General features: G+C 36.0%; 10 protein-coding genes across 10 annotated transcripts; 3 read left to right on the top strand and 7 right to left on the bottom strand.

Moving 5' to 3' along the window:
• Positions 1 to 12: 12 nt before the first annotated feature.
• Positions 13 to 1,941, bottom strand: FDP41_005841 (uncharacterized protein; the record flags this gene model as incomplete). The annotated part of the gene is made up of 1 exon (XM_044709410.1): positions 13 to 1,941. One exon carries the CDS (start codon positions 1,939 to 1,941, stop codon positions 13 to 15), a length of 1,929 nt encoding a protein of 642 aa, XP_044559801.1.
• Positions 1,942 to 2,221: 280 nt separating this feature from the next.
• On the bottom strand, positions 2,222 to 3,912 carry FDP41_005840 (uncharacterized protein; the record flags this gene model as incomplete). Its single annotated transcript, XM_044709409.1, has 3 exons — positions 2,222 to 2,930; positions 2,990 to 3,468; positions 3,580 to 3,912. 3 exons carry the CDS (start codon positions 3,910 to 3,912, stop codon positions 2,222 to 2,224), a joined length of 1,521 nt encoding a protein of 506 aa, XP_044559800.1.
• Positions 3,913 to 4,206: 294 nt separating this feature from the next.
• Positions 4,207 to 6,690, top strand: FDP41_005839 (uncharacterized protein; the record flags this gene model as incomplete). Its single annotated transcript, XM_044709407.1, has 1 exon — positions 4,207 to 6,690. One exon carries the CDS (start codon positions 4,207 to 4,209, stop codon positions 6,688 to 6,690), a length of 2,484 nt encoding a protein of 827 aa, XP_044559799.1.
• Positions 6,691 to 6,697: 7 nt separating this feature from the next.
• On the bottom strand, positions 6,698 to 8,601 carry FDP41_005838 (uncharacterized protein; the record flags this gene model as incomplete). Its single annotated transcript, XM_044709406.1, has 3 exons — positions 6,698 to 8,098; positions 8,176 to 8,459; positions 8,565 to 8,601. The coding sequence occupies 3 exons, from the start codon at positions 8,599 to 8,601 to the stop codon at positions 6,698 to 6,700; spliced, it is 1,722 nt and encodes a 573-aa protein (XP_044559798.1).
• Positions 8,602 to 9,572: 971 nt separating this feature from the next.
• On the bottom strand, positions 9,573 to 10,538 carry FDP41_005837 (uncharacterized protein; the record flags this gene model as incomplete). The annotated part of the gene is made up of 1 exon (XM_044709405.1): positions 9,573 to 10,538. The coding sequence occupies one exon, from the start codon at positions 10,536 to 10,538 to the stop codon at positions 9,573 to 9,575; it is 966 nt and encodes a 321-aa protein (XP_044559797.1).
• A 586-nt stretch (positions 10,539 to 11,124) lies between these two features.
• FDP41_005836 (uncharacterized protein) lies at positions 11,125 to 12,690 on the bottom strand (the record flags this gene model as incomplete). The annotated part of the gene is made up of 1 exon (XM_044709404.1): positions 11,125 to 12,690. One exon carries the CDS (start codon positions 12,688 to 12,690, stop codon positions 11,125 to 11,127), a length of 1,566 nt encoding a protein of 521 aa, XP_044559796.1.
• Positions 12,691 to 13,589: 899 nt separating this feature from the next.
• Positions 13,590 to 19,567, top strand: FDP41_005835 (uncharacterized protein; the record flags this gene model as incomplete). The annotated part of the gene is made up of 3 exons (XM_044709403.1): positions 13,590 to 15,418; positions 15,466 to 16,151; positions 16,272 to 19,567. 3 exons carry the CDS (start codon positions 13,590 to 13,592, stop codon positions 19,565 to 19,567), a joined length of 5,811 nt encoding a protein of 1,936 aa, XP_044559795.1.
• A 261-nt stretch (positions 19,568 to 19,828) lies between these two features.
• Positions 19,829 to 21,607, bottom strand: FDP41_005834 (uncharacterized protein; the record flags this gene model as incomplete). The annotated part of the gene is made up of 1 exon (XM_044709402.1): positions 19,829 to 21,607. The coding sequence occupies one exon, from the start codon at positions 21,605 to 21,607 to the stop codon at positions 19,829 to 19,831; it is 1,779 nt and encodes a 592-aa protein (XP_044559794.1).
• Positions 21,608 to 21,668: 61 nt separating this feature from the next.
• On the top strand, positions 21,669 to 23,023 carry FDP41_005833 (uncharacterized protein; the record flags this gene model as incomplete). The annotated part of the gene is made up of 5 exons (XM_044709401.1): positions 21,669 to 21,882; positions 21,961 to 22,368; positions 22,429 to 22,550; positions 22,600 to 22,612; positions 22,671 to 23,023. The coding sequence occupies 5 exons, from the start codon at positions 21,669 to 21,671 to the stop codon at positions 23,021 to 23,023; spliced, it is 1,110 nt and encodes a 369-aa protein (XP_044559793.1).
• Positions 23,024 to 23,070: 47 nt separating this feature from the next.
• Positions 23,071 to 25,295, bottom strand: FDP41_005832 (uncharacterized protein; the record flags this gene model as incomplete). The annotated part of the gene is made up of 3 exons (XM_044709400.1): positions 23,071 to 24,389; positions 24,446 to 24,842; positions 24,900 to 25,295. 3 exons carry the CDS (start codon positions 25,293 to 25,295, stop codon positions 23,071 to 23,073), a joined length of 2,112 nt encoding a protein of 703 aa, XP_044559792.1.
• Between the last annotated feature and the right edge of the window lie 80 nt (positions 25,296 to 25,375).

The following is a 25,375-nucleotide window of genomic DNA, read 5'->3' as shown; positions in this document are numbered from 1 at the left end:
GACCTTAATATTTCAGATCTGGATGGCTCTGTCTATTCTCCTTTGCAGTTTCTTCACTAGCTCACATTCAAACCAAAACCGTGTTCGTACATAAAACATGAATCGAACATCCAACCACTTCCAAGAACAATAGCGCTGAACAGAAAGAACTCCATCAAGATATCTTGGATCTTCCCTGGCATGCTTTTTAAACTGAGCATAAGAAAGATAAATAAAGGGAGATACATAGGATAAATCAAACTGGTAATCCATCGCTTGTTGGAAAAGTTCATCCACTCGTTCAATTTCTTGAATTTCTCTCAATCTGTCTCTAATCTCTTCATAGGATGAAGCTGGAGGTTGGCCAATAGTTTTTGGTTCCACGAAATGAGAAATAAAACTAATAGTCCGTGTTGCCATTTCAACCTCAAAGTCTCTTCTTGGAATAACAATCGTGTTTCGATAGCTGTTCAGAAAGAGCTCAGTTCTCGTCTGTTCGTTCACCACCAATTCATTAAATGTTAATCTTAATTTTGTAAAAAAATAACCCAATATCACACACAAGAAAATACTCGCAGCAATAGTGAGCTCACTGAAAAATCCTGAACTACTGTCTGTGGAAGGTATAAATGCTTTCAGAACAGCAAGCATGGATGTGATCGATAGTATAATCAAACCTGAAAATATGAGTGTTGTAATGGTAATATTCATAGCTGTCTTATACCACGAAACAAACAAAATATTCACTGCCAAAATAATTAAGAGCATGAAGAAATCAGAAAACATGACAATCACCAAAGTAATGGGGGATTGAAACATGGAATGCATCCAACATGAAACAGTGAGAAGAATAAATAAAAATAAATCCAATCGTGTGTTACTCTTTGCGGCAATACTTCCAGTATCAAATCTCCATTCGTAAATTGTGAACATGAATGTAATGGCCAAAATGTGAAATGGCCAAATGAGTATTAAACTTGGAATCATTATAAAAAAGTTAAGAGATCGAATAGCATGTAAAAATCCAAGTGAGACAGGTATAAACAATCCAGGTATTAATTCAATGAGATGGAACAATAACCAAAAAGCAATCACACGAGGTTTTTTTCGTCGTTCTTTGAGTAATTGAACTTGTGGATGATCTTCAATATTAGAATATTGATCAATGTTTCGTGTGTTTCTTAAATTTTTAAATGTTTTCCAATTGAAATGAAAACAAATAATTGTCAATGTCACAAGTAAAAGAGTAATTAAACATGAAAATAGAAAGGGAATGAATAAAGTCCACCAAAAATTCGTTTCATCTTCCCACAGCAATGAAATTTTGAAATTTGCCAATACAGAGAGCATCATGAAAAACTTCTTATTGGAACGATGCCAAGGCAAATGGCTATCCATAAATAAAGAACACCATTGAATAAATAGTAATATATAACAATAATAGGAGATGAATCCTCGATCAGGTCCTTTAACAAAGTTTCGTATTTTCCTAATCCAATTATATAATATAATATTACGACTCTGACTACTACTTGAATTTGTTGATCGAGGTTCATGTTCCGAGTTGTTGTGATTTTCATGGCCACTACTACTATTACTTGATGGTGGAATATTTCCCTGATCTATGACCATCATCATGGCTTGTGATGATGGAGATGCTGATGATGAATTCAATCGGATCAGAACTTGAGAGTAGCTTCCGAAATATAAATACAATTCATAAAAGAACAAATACAAGGCTTTTTCATTTTCTTGTAATGTGAGTTGAGAGTACAAGTCTTCGTAGTGGACATTGGCATTGGACAAGTGATCATTCCGAGAGGAAGAAGAAGCAACAACCATTGTTCTCTCCGTGATGGGATGGTGCTGTTGATGATTGTTTGGATGATTCATGGATTCATGATCATCCTCCTGTCGGAATGGATTCACGACCATGTCCGAAGCAGTGGAATTTGAGTCCATTTTTATTGTTGCCATCACAATGTCACACGAATTAATGCTTAATCTTGTTGTTGTTCATGATTAATGATCATAGAGAAGAGAATGAATGAGAGAGGCTGTGTTGTGTGTCGTCGATGGATCCAATGTTGTTGTTGCAAACTCGCTAAGAAGAGAACATAATTCTGGATCCGTTTTCAAATAATCATACATGGTTGTTGCTTTCATACTTTGAAGTTGAATGTTGTAGTAAATGTGTAAATTATCCTCATTAAAAGTAGATAGAACCAAAACTAGCTCATTATTATGTCGTGGTGTGAGAGAAAAAAAGGCCACAATAGCAATTCGCAAGTGGTGATTTGAAATTATAGGTCACAATGTTCTTGTCCTTATCTAAAATGTAAATGATGCCATCCCAAGAAGAAATGACAACCTGAGAATCTGTGGATGTGGTTACGAAATGGTGAGCGCTTATTGAAAGAATCTCATGTTGGATGTTTAAAATGTAGTCATAATGCTGATAATAGTTTTGCTTAGTTTTGCCCATCGAAGAATTGAACATCTGAGTTCCTTTAGTGTGAAGTAGTTCCGATATTTGGAAATGTTTTAGAGGATCTAGAATAATAACTTCTCCACTAAGTCCACACATGGCAATACAATTATTTTCTCCAAATTTGATATTTCCTACAACTGTTAGTGGATCATTCTTAAAATTAATATACTTTGGCTCGATAATGATAACAGTATCTATTGAGGGAACAATTCCAAGTGCACCAGAAACAAATCCAATAATTAGCATTCCATCATGCAGTGCCATGCTATGAATTTGGTTATTTCTTGTATTTACTTCCTTGTAGAATGTAATTTTCTCTCCAAACTTGTAAACAAATAGGTTTCTGTTATTTCCTCCCAATATTAATTCATTTGTGCCGTCATGGTCAATGTCAAAAAATACAGCACAATTTACATTGCATGGTATCCTATAGGTTGCATTTGGAGTGATAAATTCGCTCCTAATAGAAAATAACAAACCAAGGTAAAAATTAGTGAAGCATAGTGGCACAATACTTACCTAGCCAATGATTTTAAGTGAGTGTGATGATCATGCATACGAGTAGGTAATGAAACAGTAGGTGGAGACGGGCTCCTTGATGGAGGAATAGTATTTTGTTGTTCCGTCACATTTGGAGAAGAAGGAGAAACTAGGGATGTAGAGCTATTGGCACTTGGGATATGAATCGACGGAGGTGTGGTTGCATCCAATATCTGGTGTTGTGAACTGGATTCATGAAAAGAGGTGTTGAAAGCACTATCAATTGTAAGTCCACTTTCATAGCTATTTACACTTGCATCGTCATTCCAAGCCGTGTATTGTTGAGTGTTGATTTCACTCTCAATGCTTTGTGAATCATCAAAACATACACCTATGGCCACCGATTTATCAACCAATTTGAATATATGGGCCTCTCCTTCAGCTGTCAATACAAGTAATACTGGAATGATTTTACCAGTACATGAACACACTATTTCTGTGTTTGTAATAAATGATATCTTTTTGTTCATTATCAGATAGTATGAAATAAATCAACATTTGTTTCCAATGTTCAATTCAAATTAATAATTATTATTCAAACATGATAATAATTTTGCCACAATACCCACCGTTCCTAAATTATGGCAAATATATTTTGGATGTTTGTGTGTGATGAATTGATAAATACACAACGTTCCGAACGTATTTCCAACAATTAATTCTTTAAATCCATCTCCATTAATATCAGCCAACAACATGGCGTTCTGCGAAATGCTTGACTTTTGTTCAAATTGTAAATCATAAGAATCAACAAAACTCACTTGTCGGAGTGAGCCATTAGATGTATTATTAATAATACTTGATTCTGAATTTGATTTTTCATCAGATATCAATAATGAGGCTTGTTGATGATGTTGTGGTTGAATAGAAAGTTTCGGAGCATGATGATGATTCAAGACCATTTTTTATTCTTTAAAAACATAGAAAATTCGACTTTGAGTCATCATCGGGATGATGAAAGGGCAGCACTCAAAGTTTGAATGCAGGTTGAATTTGAAAGTTTCACTTTTGAATTCTCTCCTTCAATATTAATTGATCGTTGCTGCAAAAGACTTCATCTTCAACAAACGAACTTTAAAAAAAAATCAAAGCCTTTCTTCCTCATCACACACATAGTTGTTGTTCCTATTGTTGTAAACATCTTTCATCACGACTCATCATCATCGGGTTTGATAAATTATCAAAAAGGAATATTGATGAATGAAATCAAACAATCTGTATCGGATGAACAAATTAAAAATCAATCTTCTTCAGAAAAGAGGACTTTCGATGAACACGTATTCGTGAAGGATGAAATTGAAAGTCTGAAAAACCAATTGGAGAAGGAAAAGCAAACAAATAAGAAGATCAGTTCAAATGTGAAGAAGTTAAAGAAAAAGCTGATTGATGTTTCCTCGTTATTGGAATTGCAAGATAATTTGAAGAAGAAAATAGAGGAGCAAGTTTTAGAAATTATGAAATTGCGTCAACATAATCAATCTTTATTTGAACAAAACGAATCGTTAAAACAACAATGTTCAAAATTAGAAAAAAACGCAAAAAGCTCTACTCTCACTCTTGATCAATCTCAAATTATTCAACAATTGCGTTTTGAAAAGATGAGCAATGAAAATACAATCTCTTCCTTGAAGAATGATTTGGAAAAAGTTAAATCTGAAAAGCAAGACTTATTATTACAAATCGAACAAAACCACAACAAATTACAGAACTGTGAATTTTTGACCAATCAAGTGCAAGAACTAAGAGGTCTTTTAACACATGCTCAAAAGGAGCTATCTGAGCTAAGAGAAAGAAGAGGTTTCATTTCTTACTCTGATTTTGCGGTAGTCAGGCCATCAGTGGTAGAAGAACACCAGAAAAAAGAGTATAAATCAATAGCCGTCAACACTGACCCTATACAAATGGACTGGTCAAAATGTCCAAATTGTGCCGCCAAACAAACATTTGGAAACTTTGTCACATCTGCTGAAAACACTACCCCAAAACAACATGCTACAAGTTTGCCACAACTTGCATGTATTCAAAGTCCTCCTAAAGAGAAACCCCAAAACAAAAGGAAAATGGATGAAAAATTGGCATCATCATTCAAAAAACCTAAACAAACGGAGGCGACGAATGTGCCCATGTCACAACTTTCTCTTCCCTTCTCAGAGGCTGTACCAAAAGCACCTCCTGTACTACCCAAACTCAAAAAAGTCTCGTCCATTCGAAGGAACACTGATACAAGCTCTCCACACTTACCTTTTTTACGTATTGAATCAAAATCGCCTCAAGAAGCATCAGTCAAACAAATTTCTGCAGAAAACCCCTTACAAAAGCCAGAAGAACCAGCAATTACCATTCCAGATATACCTTCTATTTATTTTGAGAAACAAGGTGAATCATCTGTTGCTCAGTATATTGAAAATATTTTCATGAACTTTATTTGCAACTTTGAGACATTTATTTCTGATAAGGTTTTACAAGCCAGAGTATTAGGCGAGATTGTAAAAACGTGTAAGATGATTTGGAAACAGTACTCTGAGGAGAGTACGCAAATTACAGAAGGAGTCTCTAATGTAATAATTCGGCTAATAACTGAGAAGGCTACTTTTATTCAGTGGAATTTATTCATTATCATGCTTGACCATTTGGACATTTATAGCTGTCACATAAATTTGTTGGAGAAGTTAATGAATGAAGCAGAAATATTTGTGACCCAAGTGCTTTTGGAGAATACGAATGACCAAAATTATTCAAGGTTGATAGCATTATTGGCAGGACAAAGTACAATCTGCAACACTCGATTTGCCAGATTGGATTTTTGCATGTTTTCCAAAATGAAAGAGTTATTCTATAATATTTTGCAATTTGCCTTGAGAAATGAGTGGAGCAAAACCCGTGGATTATTCAGTGTCAGATGTTTGCAATTACTGTTGGCTATGGTTTCTGCAAACAAACGTCTACTAAGAAACGGTTTCGATCCTAACTCTGGCATCGATATGGCTGTGGCCTTGGTGTTCAAGCAAATAGTTCAATCGAATGATCTGACTGGCCAAGACAAGATGAATGAACAAGTAATACTGACCCTTGAAAATTTTCTTGAATTTTGTGCATTGGATTTGAGCGTTGAAGATGTGTGTGATATGTTGTTGAATAATATTGACAACTTTCAAACAAATACTTACCAAATACCAAATTCTCTTGCTCTGATTGGTCTTTCAGTGAATGACTGGAATTGGACGTATAATTATTTAATATTTGGAAAGTTGTGGCCAAAACTGCTCCATTACTTGTCAAACAAAAGTCATGTGAAACTACAAATAGTTTTGACATCAATTTGTAAACTGGCTATTTCCAGATCTCAGTTACATCCACAAAGATTGTACACAAAAGAGTGGCAACTCAACGATCTTTCACATGATGGACAATTACAACTATTGGAAAAATTGAAAGGAATACTTTTGTTGGACAATGTATTCACTTTTGAAACTGTCAAACTGGCTGCCGATATTATGGCCGAAATATTAATTAATCGACTAGCTTGCACCTCGTTGGAACAAGACATGACAATTAGATCCAATCATGAACAATTCTTAAAGCCTTATGCAGACTTTCTTAAAGATTGGTATTTAAAGAGGACAAACAGAACAACCAAAACAAACGTTTCAGCCGTTGACATGTTGATTGATGTGGTTTAATGAGCAGTTACAGTAAAACAGGCTGTTTTTCTTCCACCTGCTCTGTTCTTGATATGGATTCAATTTCTTCACGTAAAAGAGAAATATAAGTCTCTACATGTTTCATAGCCTTGCTGTTTCCGCTTAGCTTGAATTCTTGCTGTTTTTTCTCGAACTGTGAAAGTTTTTGCTGGAGCTTGAGTGCTAATTCTTCAGGTTTGAGTTTGTTCATCTTCTTTTTGAGAGTTAACATTTTGAGCTTTAAAACACAAAACTCCTTAATTTCTGAATTTGTGGTGTGTTGCTTTTCCCATTCTAATATAGAAAAGCTTTCGGTTGGTATGTCGTCAACTGTAGGAAATGCCACTTCAGTTTCTTGAGTCATACTCTGCGGACTGGATGCTGATGCTTTTGATGATATGGCCACTGTCGTGGTGTCAGTAGGTGGTCTCTGAATCTGTGGTGATTTTGACGGCTCTACTGCTAACTTTTCCAATTCTCTCGACAATTCTTCTTCATCAAACTGAATTCCTTGAATTTGATTAATTTGTTCGAATCCAGAATCGATAATGTGCTTAATTTCTTGATATTCAGACATAGTGTCGGCAATATTTTCAATTGATTCCTCCATGTTCATTGTATTCAACTCTATGGTATATTGTTTGAGAGAATTGGCTCCCGTTTGTAAGCTTTTTAGAACCTCGATATCAGAAGTTGCAGTCTCGATGGATGTTAACAACTCGAAAACATTATGTCGTGCTTGATTGCGTTTTTCTAAAATGTTAGATACCAATTTTTTCTTTTTCAATATCCATTTAGCGTCCTCTTTTCTTTGGAATGTGAGACACTTTTTAGCTTCTGAAACTAAAGAATCAATTTTCATTTGCAAACTTTGCACTTCCTTTTCAAGCAGATGTGACATTTCTTTCAATTGAATAATCCCAATAAATTTCTGTGAGTAGTGAGGAAGATTATTCAATACTTCTTTCTTCATGGTAGATTCTTCAAAACAAACAAGTCCTTTTTTTGAATTGGTCAATTCTACCACAAATGCAGACTCCTCACAGTGCATATATCTCAATAACAAATCAATTTGAGTAAAGTCATAATTAGGAAACTCTCTCTCTCTCAATTCACTCGGAGAAAAGTATAAATCCAAATTTGATACCTTGTTCTTCTGGGCACTTTTTATAAAATTCAATGTAATTTCTTTGAGTGGCTTCATCACAATATACTTGTTGTCTTCAGGGATCTTCGAGTTATTGAGAGCAGTGTTGGCACCTGCTTTGCTCAAGGCACTGGCTCTTCCAAAGAACCATGTGGTGGCAACTCCGACCAACCAAGAACCAATTCCCTGATTGTTGTTCGTGTCATAAACATTTTTGAATTCTTCTATGGATATTAATTCTCCTTGATGAATCATTTCTTGCTAATATTTATTGATCAACAATGATTATTAGAATCCCAAATCGATCACACGTGATTAATACACAAGAAAGTACTTACAATGACAGTTTGCCATCCAAGTGTAGTTTCCACAATGCCTTCATCAGTCTTTTTTCGTCTGCTCATGTATTGTTTCAGTTGTCGGATTGTTACGATCAAAATTGTGTTTTTATAATATTCTGAAATGATGGACAAGAGTACGTTCCTCCAAAAAGAGAGTCTTGAATCCCAGTCATTGACATTTAATTGTCTTGTTTTCTTGAAATTGCTCATATAAAAGATCATACTCTTGTCGTCCTTCCACTCTGGAAATTTTCGTTCCAAAAACACGTTAATGTTTTTTTCTAAGTGTTGCATGTAGACCAACCACAGTATTATTTTCAATGAAATGAATAATCACGATCATCAATCGGAACCATTATTACTGATTGTTATTTCTGTTGGCTTACCTTCATCCGAAATGACGTCAGTGGGGTGAGAGTTCATTTTTTTGAATTTTTTTGAAAAAAATAGAGAAAATGAGACGCGTCAACACAAAGAGTTTGTTTCTGAGCGTTCATAGAGAAACCCATTGTTGGGTGCATAATTATGTAAAGATCATTTATGAAAGATCGAATGTTTAATTGAGTAGTTCCTTAATGCTGATGGAGTAACGCACGGGTCGTGTGGGGCATTGTTTTACTTGACCTTCAATGCGTGAGTGTTCTCCTGTCGTCACCATGGTGGTGGGCACATGACACGACATGGTTTCTGAAAAGCTCATGTTGTTGCGTTCAGAATGTTTTGGGTTTGACATTTTTCGTTGTTTTTGAACTTTTCGTGTTGGGTGGGGAGCTTTTTGTGCAATAATTGGTACTGTCATTTGACTTTCCATAAATACACCGCCATGAAAGGAGATTTCATGAAATACAGAGAAGGATGGATTCAAACAAGTTCTCATGTGATTATTGTTGGAATCAGATCTGCTTGTAGTAGTCGAGGACGGAACCTGCCTTCCATCTATTGGGAAAGAAGAGCAAAAACAAATTGACCCATTTGGAGAATGACATTGCTCCATGATCGTCGTTGTCGTTCTCTGAGAAGGGACCGATGACAATACCGGATCTAAGGGTACAATGATACTCTTCGAGGAGGAAGTGCGTCTCTTCGTCCTTGTAGGATGATTTTGAGAGATGTTGTTCTCTTCAGGAAGGAATTGAATCAAAGTAAATTTCATTTCGATTGATTGTTGTACCAAGTAAGGATCTTGTTTTTTTTTTAATTGATTCTATTCGAGCGGTAATTACCGCTCTTTTGGGTTAGGTCCCAACAAATGAATGCCGAAAGAGGAAGGGTCAAATCTTCGTTTATAGTTTCCTCTCTCCTTTTGGTGTTCCGCCCACGCCTTTGAAATCGGCGACCCTCCAGCAACATCTGTTTCAATTACCTGATAAGAGTAAAAACGCCAAGAATCTTTATTAATCATTGAGTAATTCCTTGATGGAAATGGATAACCTCACTGGTGGTTGTTGTGGTGGTAGTGGATGGAGTGGAGGAGAGGACTGAGTGGTGTGAGTGGTTTGGCTCTTGTCTTGCATGCCATCTAAATGTACAGGTAAGTGAGGGGGATGGAGAGTCAGGGATGGAGTGGTGTGAGTTGAGTGACTGGTTGGACAAGAAGAAGAAGGAGGAGGAGGCAAAAGATGGTGGTGCTGATAAGTCGTCGTCGTGGAGGGAGTCGTGGAGGTGGAGGAACCATTCACTTCAAGTGGAGGAGCGATCACTTGTGGTTTGGTTGAAGAATGATCAAATCCAAGAGAGCTGTGATGATTCTTGAGGTGATTCCTCACCACATGGTGAGCACCACCATTGGCCGAGTGGTTGTGAATGATGACATTATTCACAAAGTTAGGTGTTTCATTCTCGATCAATGCATGAGTACTGTTGTTGAAAGAAATCTGATGGAGGTGTAACACGGGGGGAGACGAATCTGAAGAGGAATTGGAATGGGCTTCACAAGATGTAGAATTTCCTTCCGGATGTAATACTTTTCCAGACATGGAAGGAGTCGATCGTTTTCGCTTCTTGTTTGGTGTTGTGGCGAGCGTGCTATTGCCATTGGCACGTTTCTGTTGGTGGCCACCAGAATTCATGGATAAAGGAAAAGAATAGAACATACAACCATTTTGGGGATCGTTAAAGTATTGTGATTCACAAGGTTCTACAATTTCTGTTCGTTGTGTCATGATCAGACCATCTTTTCTTCTCGTGGAATTTCGTTTTTTGTGTATTGTTGAGGTTTCTTTGAAGGAAGAAGAATCCAAATGGGTCGATGGAATGAGTGCTGGAGGAGATGAAGAGTTGTTGGGAGGTGAAGTAGTTGTTTTGGTGGTCATTGATGCACCTTGAAGTGCCTTCTGGAAACTGACAATGCTTAGCTTCATGGATTGAATAATTCACTTTGGAATGGAGAGGTAAAAAGAATGATATATTGGTGGTGATGAATGTGGTGGACGCGCGTAGAGACTCACTGGTGTGTGATGTAGAGCGTCGAGAGGTGTGTGTGTGATATATGTCGACTCAAAACAATGTTCGTCGCTTTACTATAGTACTGTTCAAAACAGTTCAGAGAGTTTGTGTTTGGTTGTTCGTTTTGTTTTTTTGGAAACGCAACTGTTGTGGCTGAAGAAGACGAATCATCAACATTAATGTACAAATTCGCAACGCTGAAGTTACTATTATATCAAATTCAGATACCCTCTTTTATATTAAACTCAGAGACATATATGAAAGAGCAGGCGATCTGGATCGTCGGTGGAGTAATATTGCGCCGATTATCTGCCATTTATCTTTCATTTAAGGAAGATTAGTTTGATTAAGGAATGAAGGAGTTCTAAATTTGATGTTATACCTATCAAATTCTGCTGATTCTTTAAAAACTCTTCTTGAAATGGCACGTGTTACAGCGTTTCATAAGGCAATTATGATTCAGAACATTAGAGTATTATATTTGGTAATTTTCTAAATGAATTAATTTAACAACTCTTGAATAGATAAGATGGACGTTCTTTTTGGAGGATTGGGTGTTTGGGATAGAGTATCTATACTCATACGAGGGGATGAATCGATTTGGCTACGGATAGTGTCTTGTTGAACGATGGTTGTATAATTCGTATGTTCCTCCTCATGATGGTGATGATGCATGTTTAGAAGATTTTTATCCTTTAAGGTGAAAAATTTTGTCGTATGATAACCATCATCATTATCATCGATGGAAGATGCAACAGGAGAGATTCTATTACGGTAGTTGGATGGATGAATCATCTCTTCTGAACCGCTGACAAGAGAAAATGGACGGCCGACTACAGAAACAGGTGCAGAGGGTAGTGATGGTCGTGTTGTTGTTGTTGGTGGTGTTCTTGGTGTTGTTGATTGTGTTTGAGGATGGTCGTGATGAGGAAAGAGTCTGTTGTGGTGGTCTTTTAAGAATTCATAATCCGAAGAAGGATGTTGTTCCTGATGAGGCCATTTGGTCTGATTCAATCTTGTTGAGGCAATGAGTGATGAGGTTTGTGATTGGTGAATTGAAGAAGTGGTGATTGAACTCCTCTGTTGTTGTTGTGAAGAAGTGAACACCAACAAACCTTTGGATGGCTGACTCAAAGAGGCTACAAATTCTTCTTGTTCGTGTTCATTAAGCTCAAAGAGTTTTTGAAAGAGCGAACAAATGTTGCTACAAAGGCTGGAAGGTGTGGATTGCTTGTTGTTGTTGTTTAGGTCTCGTTGAGAAGGTGCTGCTGCAACTGAACTGTAATGTTCATCTGGAGAACTCACATGAGATGGTTGTTGGTTGGAAGATGTTGTTGAAGAGGTGGATTTGGTAAAGGTGGTAGTCATTACTGGAGAGTGGTGTTGAGAATTAGTGTAATGAGGAGAATTCTCGAGAAGAGTTAAGGTCTTAGTGGTGCTGCTGCCAAATCCAGAGGGTGTGGTAGTGGTGGAGTCATGATTGATCATCGATTGGTGTTCATGACAAGACCTCCTCACATTAAAGCCTCTCGAATTCAATGCATGTTGTGTCTGTGAGGTGTTCAATCTTGAGTGAACGTTATTTGAAGAGAAGACCTCTCTGACAGCATTGGGATTGATAAGAACTTGTCTCGTTGTGAGTGTCGACTTTCCACGTTTCAACAACGTCTTGTGTGGTTTTGTTATTTTATGACATGAGGAGGAGGCACAACAGCATAAACTCACTTGTTCAGAAGAGTGAAAGGTCTTATTGTTGGTCGTCTGCTCTGAAACATGCAAGCCATCATGGTTGTTGGTTGCAACCTTTGAATGCATTCCCATGGAACGTAATGGTTGTTGTGGTTGTTCATGAACTGGCATCATGGCATCAATCTTTGAATTGAGAAGATAATCAGACACATCACAAGATCCATTGAAGGGATTGTCTTTGAGTCTAATTTGTTCAGTCATCTTTGTTTTCATTACCATTTCACCCGTTTTCTTCTTCTTCTTCTTCTTGACGGTAGAAGAGGTGGTGGAGTGGTTGCTGCTGTTTGGAACAAACTCCACAATACTTAATTTGAACATTTGAGAGAAGTGATTTGTATTCGTTCGTTCAACAGATGATTTGCTAATGTGCTCGATGAGGGTAGTGTTGTTGATGATGTTAACTATTTGGATGACCACACACCGAATAGTTTCTTGGAACAAGTTTGGGTTGTTTTTTGTATCTGAGAAGTTTTGGTGAAATCCACAATAGCAGCCTGTTAGGTTTCTGAAATCAAAATGTGCAATCCGATCCTCATGAATGAGTGGACGTGATTGATATGGAACAAGTTATGCGAGAATATGTACTCCCGGGTGAAGAATGGAAAGCAACATTTATGAGTTGTGCGCTCTTCGGAATGACAGATTGTTTCTTTTTAGAAGGGGGTATGGAATTTCTCTTTTGGTTTATCTTGTAAATGGTCAATACAAGCACAACTACAGTTGGGTTCTTGAATCTCAAAGAGAGGTACAAGTGTTGGAGATGACGACGATTCACCTCTGACAATTCATGAAGAATCAAACAAAATTATTGGGGCGCATGAATACCGTCAAAAAAGTCCTCGTTTTGAGCTTTGAAAAAAAAATTTTAAAAAATACAGGAATGGGTTTTTCGAGGAAAAAAAAATAACACAACACCTCCGCTAGGTGTTCACCTTGAGCACCCTTTATCACCACCCAAAGAACCATCTCCGAATCATTAAACTTAAATTTAAAACTTATCTCTCCCTCTCTACGAAGTACTGTACTGATTTGGTACCGTACAACTACCACCGGTTATAAGTACTGAGATTGTTACCGTTGTGATCAAACTGTAATCAAGACCCTATTACGATGGCAGTTATTAAGATCAAAGCGCTATTGACTGAATGGTATTTAATCAGACCAACAAGATCAGATTCGTTATACAAATTAAAAAATAGAAGAATAATTCAATTAGGATGCCCAGCAAGATCGGTAAAACAAGACCCAACCATGGATCCAATCATGGACCCAAGCACTCTAGCTCACTTCAATCATTAAGCGACTACATTGCTTCTGCTAGTTCATCTGTAGATAATGAGCCCAATTTGACAAATAATCTCAACCCTACTCACAATTGCTCTACTAGTGTTGACACTAGATTGTACCCAACTATTGATCCAATAGCTGATGAAGAATTGGCCGCTAAAACTAATAGTATGAGCATGAGTAACCAAGACAACATTGAATTGTTGGATAATGAGCTGACTAATAACCTCAACATACAAGACATGTCAGTTGATGAAATTGTTGGTAAAACTTTTCTCAAACACAATAATGCTAAACTAGATACAAACAGAACTCTTCTTGACACTGATCAGATTTTAGAAATTGTATCTGTTATTGCTAGCCCACACAACCCTATGACCTTAAATTTCCAACATGTTGTAAAAGCCACTCTCAGAATACTCTCTGATGACATTAAATACGAAATCACCACAGAAAGAAAGGCTTTTAAAAACCATAAAGACAGAAAACATGTTTGGGAGTTATGGAAGGAAAGAATGAAGAATATTAACAAACTATTATCTGAGAACAAGAAAAGTAGTAATGTCCAACAAGACAATGAAGAATTCAACATCAATGACATAGCAGTGAAGGAAATCACTCCTCCCAGATATATTGCTGTTAGATATAGCAAAATATTTGAAGAGAATGAGGTAATTGAATTAATTAAGGACAAACTTAGTGGCAAATATGTCACCATCAATCCGATTATTAAGCTCAATAATACCATAATTGTCACTATTGAAGATTGCGCTCAAGTAGAACAGGCAGTTGAAACATTACGTACAAAATTTAAAGAAGTCAATATCACTTCATCATGTGAAAACGACACCAACAAAATTATACGTGTCCATAATATTCCAATAGGAGAACTATGGAAAACTACAGTCAAGGCAGATTGGAGGAATGCTATTGAAAGCGATACTGGTGAACCCATTGTTGAAATTGCTACAGCTAGAATTGGTAAAGAAATGGCAGCAGTGATCACTGTCAAAAGTATGAAAGCCAGAAATAATCTATGTAAGGCAAAAACATATGATATCACTATTCCTAGAACAGAGGAAACAGTCACTATGAAAATCGACATACCATTCAACTATGCAATGGATGTACAATACTCTGACATCATTGGTAGATGGCCTGAAAGAAATGATTTGATTAGAGCTAGAATACAAACGGAATCCTCTCTTGCCAGAAAATACAATAATGACCAACCTGTATCCATACTTATCATCAATCAAGAGAAGAGAATATGTTTGATTAGACTCAACAATTTATCTAATGCCATCAGATTGGTAAACCATGCTGCATATGGAATGAATGAATGGACATTGGATTTTGCTCTCAATTATCCAATGCTAGAAGATTTCCTGGAAAAGAAACCTGATACAGTTCACAAAATTTCACAAAATTTAGGCAGATCTTCTAAAATTGCAGCGAAAGACGTTTCCTTTACTCTTGAAAAAGTGCAACAAGATCACCTAAAAGAAATCAAGAGAATTGAAGCTTCTATGGATAAAAGAATTGCAGAACTTGAGGCAAGACAGAATCAGAAATTGGCTATGGGATTTAAGGAAATGGCTAATATTATCAGAGCAAATAATGAAGAATTAATGATTACCAATAGAATTGCTACTCTAACATTTCTGTCTGGTTGTACAAAAGATAATACCAAGAGGAAGATATATCAAGAGGAAATTGATGAGTGTCACAAAAAGCTAAAACTACTTGATTCACTTCAGTAGCTCCAGAATTATCTATTCTAACCCTCAACATTAATGGTCTCAGAGCAGAACCATTATCAGCCCTAAGAGGCTACCTCAACTCAATCACTCCTGATATAATCATGCTCCAGGAAGTTAAAAGCGTCTACATTGGTCCAGATTTTCCCTCTATATATTATTCTTCATTTACATATTATCACAATCCAAGAGATTCCTGTGGTGTATCTATTTGCCTCAACAAAAGCACTTTCAAAGATATTGAAGAAATCATCTTAGATCCGATCATTAAGAATAACGCGCGAATTATTGGCGTGAAATGTAAAATCAATTCAATTAATACTCTAGTAATTTCTGCGTACTTTCCAAATCAACCAGCTGACAGATGTGAATTCACATATATTCTTGACAACCTAATTGAAAAATATCCTAACTACAAAATCATTATTGGAGGTGATTACAATGCGATTTTATCCGAGAATCACTCCTCAAACGAATCTAGAAGAACTGATCAAAACATACTAGATCTTATTAACAAGAGAAATCTTAATTACTACCCTTTCCCTCATTTATCATGGCACCTTCATTATACTATTAACAAACAATCCAAGTCTATAATAGATTACATATCCACAGATTTTCCAATTGCATCTGGAGAAGTACTGAATGCCAACTTCATATCAGATCACAAAATGGTTAAAATTCTACTTGACCTCTCATGTCAACGAACACCTTTGTTAATTCGGAAGAAGCGTAACTTTCAAGATCCCAAAAATAAGAAAGAAGTGCTGGCCATTAGCAAAGAATGTGTATCTCAAGTTAAGAATTTAGAATCTGATAACGACAAATGACTTTTCATTTGTGATAAACTAGGCGACAAATTTGTGGAGGTCAATCCACCTAAACTTGATCCTAAAATCTACAAATATAATAAGCAATATAAGAAGCTCATGTTAATACTTGATAGAAATGAGCACGGATATCCTTGTGACAAACTTTTGACCACTATTGGTAAAACTTTAGAACAGGTTCCAAAATGTCTTGCAAGTGTCAAAGAGAAAATCAAGAACCATATCAAATGGAGCCATGATAAGGCTTTGAACAGAAAGATGAAATGGTGGGAACAAAACTATGCAACCAACTCTAAACATCTGAGAAAGAAAATTTACAAAACGTCATCACCACCATACAAATTATCTATCGAAGGAACTGAAATTAGTGACCCCAATGAAGTTGCCAATGTGATCAAGGACAAATATCAACAAAACCTCAACTTTAGAGGAAGAAATCATCAAATTGACATTACCAAGTTTTTCAAGTACAAACATCCATTAATTGATAATTGCAATGACAAAATACTCGGTAGAATTACCACGGAAGAGAAAGAATGGATAATTCAGAATTTGAAATCCACAGCACCCAATGAACTAGGTTTAAGACAAAAAACTATCAAATACATGTGTAAGGAATTACAGGAGGAAATTTTTCAAATTATTGAAAATATCATTACAACTGGATTTACTCCTGAATCTATGCAAAGTGTCAGCATTCTCCCAATTCACAAAAAGAATAAGGACCACTCAAACCCTGCTAACTATAGACCTATTGCCCTTATGGACTCAGGACTTAAAATAGCTACTAAATTAATCACCAAAAGATTGAAGGAAGTGTTAAAGGGAAGATTATCATTAGCTCAATTTGGTGGTGAAGACGGCAGAGAAACTATTCACAGAGTCCTTTCAATTTACAATATGATTGCTTGGGCAAAAAAGGACAAGAAACCTTTTTATGGTTTGGCTGTTGACATCAAAAAAGCTTATGACTCATTACCGAGAATTATGCTTCGTGATGGACTGCTATTCTTAGGGATTGATGAAATTACTGCTGATGGAATTCTGGAAATATTAGGTGAATCTACGACAAAGTTTGTTATACCTAATGGTAAATCTGAATGTTTCAATGTGAAAGATGGATTGAAACAAGGCGACACCTTCTCTCCCCTTGCATTCAAAATTGCGCTTGAGCCTCTCTTACAATTTTTAGAAATAACATATAATGGTGCTAGTGTTGCAAATTATTGGAACATTAGTACAGGCGCATGGATTGATGATTTGAACTCATTTTCCAACGAACTACCTGAAATTGAAAATTCTTTGCATGACATTGAAACCTATCTTCATGGCTATCACATGGAATTAGATCATTCCAAAACTAACCTCTTCTCTGATAAGGAATGTAGTATCAAGACATTATCTGGAAGTACGATCAAAAGTAATGATTCTATTATTATACTTGGTAATAATATTACCAATAATACTGAGGAACAAAAGAAATACACTACTTCAATTATTGAAGAAGTTAAAAGAAGAACAAACTCTATTGGCTGGAATTTTCCAATACAGAACATTGTCAAAATTATCAACACAGACATTGTTCCGTATGCACTGTACCACCTAATTCCTCTTGCTAATGACCATCTAGAGAAACAAATTGATAAATTCTTTCGCAACTTTATATGTGAAAGATTAAGAACCAAGAGAAAATTAGCTCTCGAGTGGTTTTATACTCATCAAGACAAAGGTGGACTTGGATTAATTTCTGTTCAAGAAATGAGTTACTCGGACCTAATGTGTAAAGTCAGAAAGTTCCTTGAACAATATGATATTTGTCTTGGATCTTCTACAAGATTCCTTTGTGAACGAATCAAACAGGAGCATGGTTTTGACATCCTCAATGATCCAATCCCTACTTGGTATAAACCAGACCCATGGATTCCTCAATATCTCAAGAGAATAATTTTCATGAACAAATCTTCCAATATTAGATTGTGGCATTCGAGTGACCAATGGCATGAAAAAACTCTCATCCCTTATGGAAAAATCCCTAAAGGTTTAAGACAATTCCTGCTCTATAAAGATTGGAACAGATTAAGTATGTGGGTTCCTGACCCTAAAAATTTACAAGTGAAGTTACATAATGACATCAAACATTCCAATCATGTCACCCAAATTCGCAACATTCTCAATAGCATGGATTTTGGAAAAATCAAAGACGAAAGCAAATACTACAAATATGTTGGTAACAACACATCCATGTCAAACCTCTTGAACAAAGCTACACTAATTGGTACTGACGGATCGTGTAACAATAATATTGCTGGATACGGTATTGTAACTGATCAGAATGTTTCCATCTCAAGTCACACCTTAGGACAAGGAACTTCCTACAACAGTGAAGTTCAAGCGCTCCACACAGTTGTTAGATTGCTAGATAACAACACTCCTCGAACAATAGTCATAGATGCGAAAAGTATTTATGACCAACTTTTCCAATTCAGAAAATCTAGAGATCCTTATGTTGAAGAAATTCGTAATTATTTAAAAATGAAGGATCAGATCAAAATTATGCATGTTAATAGTCATACAGGTAAACAAGATATCTATAGCCGCATAAATGAATTAGCAGATAGGGCTGCTAAGAAAGGTGCTGATTGTAACAATATTCTTACTAATATTCCATCCAATAATTGGTATATTATTATCAACAATGTATTATACACTCAAAACACTAGACAAACAATGTACAAACTTCTATTTCAACGCCTCCACAAAAGAACATATACGCCAAAGAACCTTCCTCCCAAGAACAGAAAGTTCACCAACATTTACCCCTCAATAGGAATCGGTTTCAGAACCTTAAATCTAATATTTAAAATTAGAGTGAACGTGATGAAGACTTTGGAAAATTTAAACAAGATATCCAAGACGAACTTGCTATGTCCTTGCTGTAGTAGAGAGACAATGCAACACATTATTTTTGAATGTAAATACTATAGTGATATAAGAAAAGAAATGTTTAGGAATTTATATAATATCTCAATATATGCAAAGAATAACAAGAAGTTCTCCAAACGATTATTGTACCTCATCAAGACTAAACAAGATATCCATAGCCTAACAGGTGCTAAAGTTGGATTGGGTAAGAAATGGGACAAAGTATTTACTAAGGAAGCTTATCGATCTATTACTAAAATGTGGATGAAACGAAATCATTTTTTCATGGAAGAATTGAAACTCACCTGGAATGAATTTGAACAACAATACGATTTTAATCCCAATTTCATTGATTTGAACAAGTTTAAACTATACATGAAATACCCACGACCATGAATAATAATTGAAATTTACAACAATATTTGAAATTTACACTAACCTTGATGACAAACAATAATTGAAATTTACAACAATAATTACACTAACTTTGATGACATGAACCACCTTTAACTGTACTAATTGCACACACAACCATGAATAACGTTTGAATTTTCGAACAAATAAACGCATGGACAATGATAAAAAAAAAAAATACAGGAATGGGTTTATTGAAAAATAAACAAATTATAGGTACTCAATTGTCCGACGATAGTGTGTCTAATGGGTGTGTAGGTGTGAGGTGTAGATGTTGTTGGAGTTGAGTTCGCCAAGCTGACTGCTAAATGTTTCCCAAGCAGTTGCAAATTTTGCAGTTTTGGGTTTAATTATATATCCTCTAGCCTTCTTGAGTACAGTTGAACTGTTCCAAGTGGCGTTTTTGTAACAACTGCCAACATAGGCAGCGAATGAGAGATATATTTCATTTAGCCAATCAGTCAAAGCTGGGGGAGATAAGTCTAATTGTTGAAGAGGTTCGTCTTTGATACTACCATTCCAATCCATTGGAATACAAGAGAGAGAATGGTTTGAGGGAAGTCTGATTAGAGGGGCATTGAATTTGAGGGAACTGTTGTCCCATTTTGTGTATAATGATTTGATTTCCGGACCACACATGGTGCATGAGGTGAATACATGTTCCCAGTTGGCTTTGGTATTGCAAATGTGGCAATTAGGGTAATCTTTTCCGAAATTTCTAAGGATTTCTGCTTTGTGTAGGTGAGCAAATAATAGTCGTTGTTGGAAGGGTTTGAGTGAATAATTGCTCCAAAAGGAGATGGTACATGAATGCCAGGTTCTATTATGGTCTAAGATTCCAAGGCCTGAGATGCTCATGGTTGATCTATCGTTGTTTAGTAATTCAGTTCTAGGGTCGACAGGGGTTTCGTATTCATTGACAAATGAATACCGTTCATCAATGTATTGGAGAGACCAATTATTTTGAGCCGCGATATTTTTCACGTGGTTCCAAAATGGTTCGTTAAAGGTAAGATCATTCCAAGCAGCCAAAGCAATATTTTTGGTGATGGTGGAGGAGGAGTTGAATAATCTAACTGCTGTGCAAATAGGTTCAATGGAGAATAAAGTAGAGGGGCGAGTAATACCAAGGCCCCCAATTTGTTTGCAATTAAAAATGACTGATTTTGATAATGTGTAATCTAATCCAATAGCCTTTCTGACAAAATTAGCAACCATAATATCTGCTTTGTCTAGAGAATTCTTATTGATTCCATTGAAACTACAGGCATATCTAGGCAAAGATATGATTTTGGACATTAATGTAGTGGTGATGCTGTTGAGATATAGATTAGAAGTTTTAGCTGATGCCAGTTGATTCGAGATTTTGTTGATTGGATTATCAGAGGACCAAGAAAAATCATTCTTAAAGGTACATATACCCCCAAGATATTCAATAGAAGAAGATGTGGCAATTATATCCTGTCCAATAGTGACTAGGGCCTTAGATAGTTTGGCTTTGGCTGTAATAGCTAAGAGTTTGCATTTTTTGGGAGCTAAAGCGAGTCCTATTTTCTTTAATTCACGGCCGAGGCTTTTTAGAGAGGAATTCATTTCGAACTTAGTATTAGCTATCAATAAAATATCATCGGCATATAATAATAAAAGGATGGTAATATTAAATATTTGAACTCCTTTAAGCTTTTCTTGTATGTTAGTTGAGGAGTTTATATAAAGATTAAACCATGCCGGGCTTGAAGGATCGCCTTGCGGAACTCCAACATTCGCATCGAAAGGGGAGGATAGAAATCCGTTGACTAGTACTTTCATAACGCTATTGGAGATCATGGATGTCAAGAGATTAATGACAGAGCTATGGAAACCATGTTTCTTGAGAATGCTGATAAATCTTTTATGTATTACTGATCCATAAGCATTTTTGATATCCAGAGTCATAGCAAATACTTCTTGTTTGTGCTGATATTTGTATGCTAAGGAAGTCCGAAGACTGATAAGGTGTTCTAATGTTGAACCTTTTTTCATGAATCCTCGTTGCGCAGTGTGGATTAAATTAGCCTCTTCAAGGACAAAAAAATTTTAAAAAATGAAGCGATGGTTTGGAGCAACAGGCACGAAACAACTGACAACGCGTTTCGCTAAACAACAGCAGCACCACTGGTTCGGATATCAACAACAACAACAACGAAATATCAGCGGTTTTGCTTTTGATATTGATGGTGTGTTGCTGCGAGGTCATAAACCCATTCCAAAGTCAAGAGAAGCTTTGATAGAGCTCAAGAAGAACAAGATACCATTCCGTATGTATCAACCGAATGAATTTTAGAATTAGAAAATGTCAATTGACATTTTGATATTATTAACATTGTAACGGAAAGTATGTCTAACAAACGGTGGAGGTTTTCTGGAATCGGTAAAAGCTGAGTATGTCAACAATGTTTTGAAATTACCTGATGAGTTTAAATTAACTCCCGAACAAATGATTCAGAGTCATACTCCTTTTCAAGAATTTGCGAAGGATTATGAGGACAAAAAAGTATTAATTGTCGGAGGTTATGATTGTTTAAATGTCGCAAAATCATATGGATTTAAAAATGCTGTTCATGTCGATGAATACCACAGGAAATATCCTTTTCTTTACAGCATTTTTCCTCCTCGAGATATCACAAAGGAAGAATATAAAAGAATGAAGCAAATGTACTCATTTGAAATAGATCCTACAGATAGAATGAGTGCTGTACTTTGGATGTATGAAAGTGACCATCTTGGTCGTGATTTACAGATAGGTAAGACATTTTTATGAAAGATGGCAATCACAAGCTATTCACGTAATTTTTACACTCAAGTGTTGGACTTTGTATTGAGCAAACATGGATTACCAGGACATTTACAAGATTACAATTTTAAAAACTTTGAACAGACTTGTAAGCTGGTCATGTCGAACCAAGACTTTCTTTACTCCTCTTCAGTACGTATTCATTATTTGAGGATTCTCGATAATATAATCATTTTTTCAGTTTTCATGGCCTAGTAAGTTTTGAAAATAATTTGAATGTATGTCTCAACATAATAATAATTTGGAACAAAGGATTTGGACAAGGAATGATTAAACTGTGTCTTCAAAGCATTTTTAAAGAGCTCACAGGAAAAGATTTACAAATTCAACAATATGGAAAGCCAATGAAGGTGACTTATGACTTTTGCAAAAAAAGATTGAATGAGTTGGCAGCAAAAAATGGTATTACAGAATCTGTTGACAGGATATTTATGGTGGGTGACAATCCCTTATCAGATATTCTAGGTGCTCATAATGCTGGAGATCCATGGCAATCAGTACTCGTAAAAACTGGTCTCTACAGGGGAGATCTTGACCACCAAAAACCAGCACACTTTGTCGTGGCAGACGCATTTACCTTTGTGACGCAACATTTGCAATATTGATTGTGGACTCGAAATACAGCATTTTCCATACAGGAACGCCATATTGCTTATTTCTTCGTTAATCTATCACAATATGTCCATGAAGAACTATCTTGTAATAAGGATTGTGCTAGCTCTAGCTTGATCTTACATAACTTGTCTTGTGGGTCAATTTCTAGAATTTGTTGAAACAACGAAATAGCTTGTTCAACATTGAATTTCTGGGGGTCATACAAATGATCAATAGCTTTCTCGAACAAATCCTTAGTAATTTTTTTTGGAGAATCATCAAATGGAATAACTTCTATCACTTCAAGTGCCTTACTCTTTCCAACAAGTGCGATATTTCCTACTTTTCGAAACGCATCTTGTGTTACGCTCGAGGTTGTGTCAATAATTGATTTTGATGAAAGAATTACTGCATGATATTGTTTCGTCAAAGATTCGAGTCTTGCAGCAGTGTTGACATTGTCAGAAATGATCGTGGCACCCATTCTTCTAGACTCACCAACTAAGCCAACAGCCACTAATCCTCTCGCCAGTCCCATCCCCACTGATATTGTTGGATATTTTGGACCTAGAGAAGTATTTAGACCTTTTAGAGAATTTTGAATTTCAATTGCTGCATTGACTGCATGACCTGGTTCCAAAAACAAGGCAACAAATCCATCACCCAAATATTTGTCAATGTAACCATTGTGTTTTCGAATGATTGGACCAACATTTTTCAAATACTTGTTCAATAATTTGAAAATCTTTTTTGTTTGCAAATTTTCACTGATTCCAGTATAATTTCGAATATCCACAAACATGACATCCAATTCCATTTCAAAATAATCTCCATATTTCAAATCAGTGATTTTATCCTTGTTCAAAATTGAGAGAAATTCTTTTGGAACAAATTTGTAAACAGTGTCTTCTTGCAATGCCAAAATTCTTTGCCATGGTCCAACAATGGTTTTTGAGAAAATGATTGCAATGCAAGTGGAAAGACAAGTCACAAAGAATGTACTCACTGTGAAGGCAACCAGAGATCCAGTCGCCTGCCTATTCAAATCACTTGCATAACTTAGTGCCACTGCTCGAAACGTAATTTCGACCTCTCGCATTGCATTCATAAACAATGTCACATTGAAGAACCATTGAGGTGCACTATATTGAGTAATTTTTTGATAATTGTTTACCAAATAATTCTCCATGACATTACAAGCAGAACTGCTATTAGCAACCACTCGCTCGTAAGTTAACCAATTTTCAGTGGATGTCTGTAATTTAAATCGATGTAATAGTAAGCTTTGTCTATATTGCAACTGTAGAAAGTATGTGAAATTAGAATACGAGAGCTTTCCTTCCACAAATGCACTACTCCCAATAGCTCTTTTAATCCCTATTGGCCACAAAATTAATTAAATCATTTGGTTTTTGATGGCACACTCTACTTACCGACCACCTCCTTCATTTCAATCATAATATTCACAAGATTTTGGCTTTCACAGAACCTTGGATCTGTGCTTTGGGTGGACAAAATCAATAGTGTATCCAACATGAGAGCAATCCAACAAGTGTAGTATTCCCGAGCATCATTAACTGTGAGTTCAAAATTATGGATACGAGCTCTCCAATTTGTTAGTCCTTCAATGTATGTTTGAATTTTCCCAATATTTCGCACAGAATCCAAGAAAAACCTTGAAGAGGAATTTACAACAATGGATTCTATGGTTATTTTTCTTTCTTGAAAAGCCTTAATAGCCTCATCACTATCGGCTTGAAATTGTTCAATTTCCTTTGAAAATAAGGTGGTGTTTGAAACCATATACATGGTCGTTGCTCCTCTTTCATTCTGAAATTGGATAATCATTCGATGAGTTTGAAGGATTGCCTTTCCTTAATGAGATACCTGTAAACAATGTACGAGGTCTGAAACCAGGACTGAAAATTCCGATAAATGTTTAATTTGTTTGGCAGAGGCAATTTGCTGGGACGACTGATAGATCAACAATGCTCCGAATGCACATAATGATAGTATGGCAAAGAACACAACCAATATTAATTTTAAAGTGAGTGGAATGTGTTCCAGCGCGTCCAACAGTCGTTCAGAAAGTATTTGCTTTCTGTTTCCAAATGTATCTCGTGATTTGGTAAGAGTAGATGAGAAGGATTTAAAATCATTCTTGTTTTCATCAATGCCTACTGCAATTGAATTCGGAAGAACAGCATTTGAAGGTATCGATTCTTCTTGTTCCCAAGCGATTTCAGTGATTTGAGCAGGGTCTTGTTGTTGTTGCTCCTCCATCTCTCGGAGCGAAGATTGTTGTGGAATGGATAAGATTTTTCTCGTTTGTTTATTGATTCTAAATTGGAGTATGAGCTTTA

This window comes from Naegleria fowleri (genome assembly GCF_008403515.1).
Source record: "Naegleria fowleri strain ATCC 30894 chromosome Unknown tig48, whole genome shotgun sequence".
Classification (NCBI taxonomy): Eukaryota; Heterolobosea; class Eutetramitea; order Acrasida; family Naegleriidae; genus Naegleria; species Naegleria fowleri.
The sequence above is the reverse complement of the archived record's forward strand: the minus strand, read 5'-3'. Positions and strand labels throughout refer to the sequence as shown.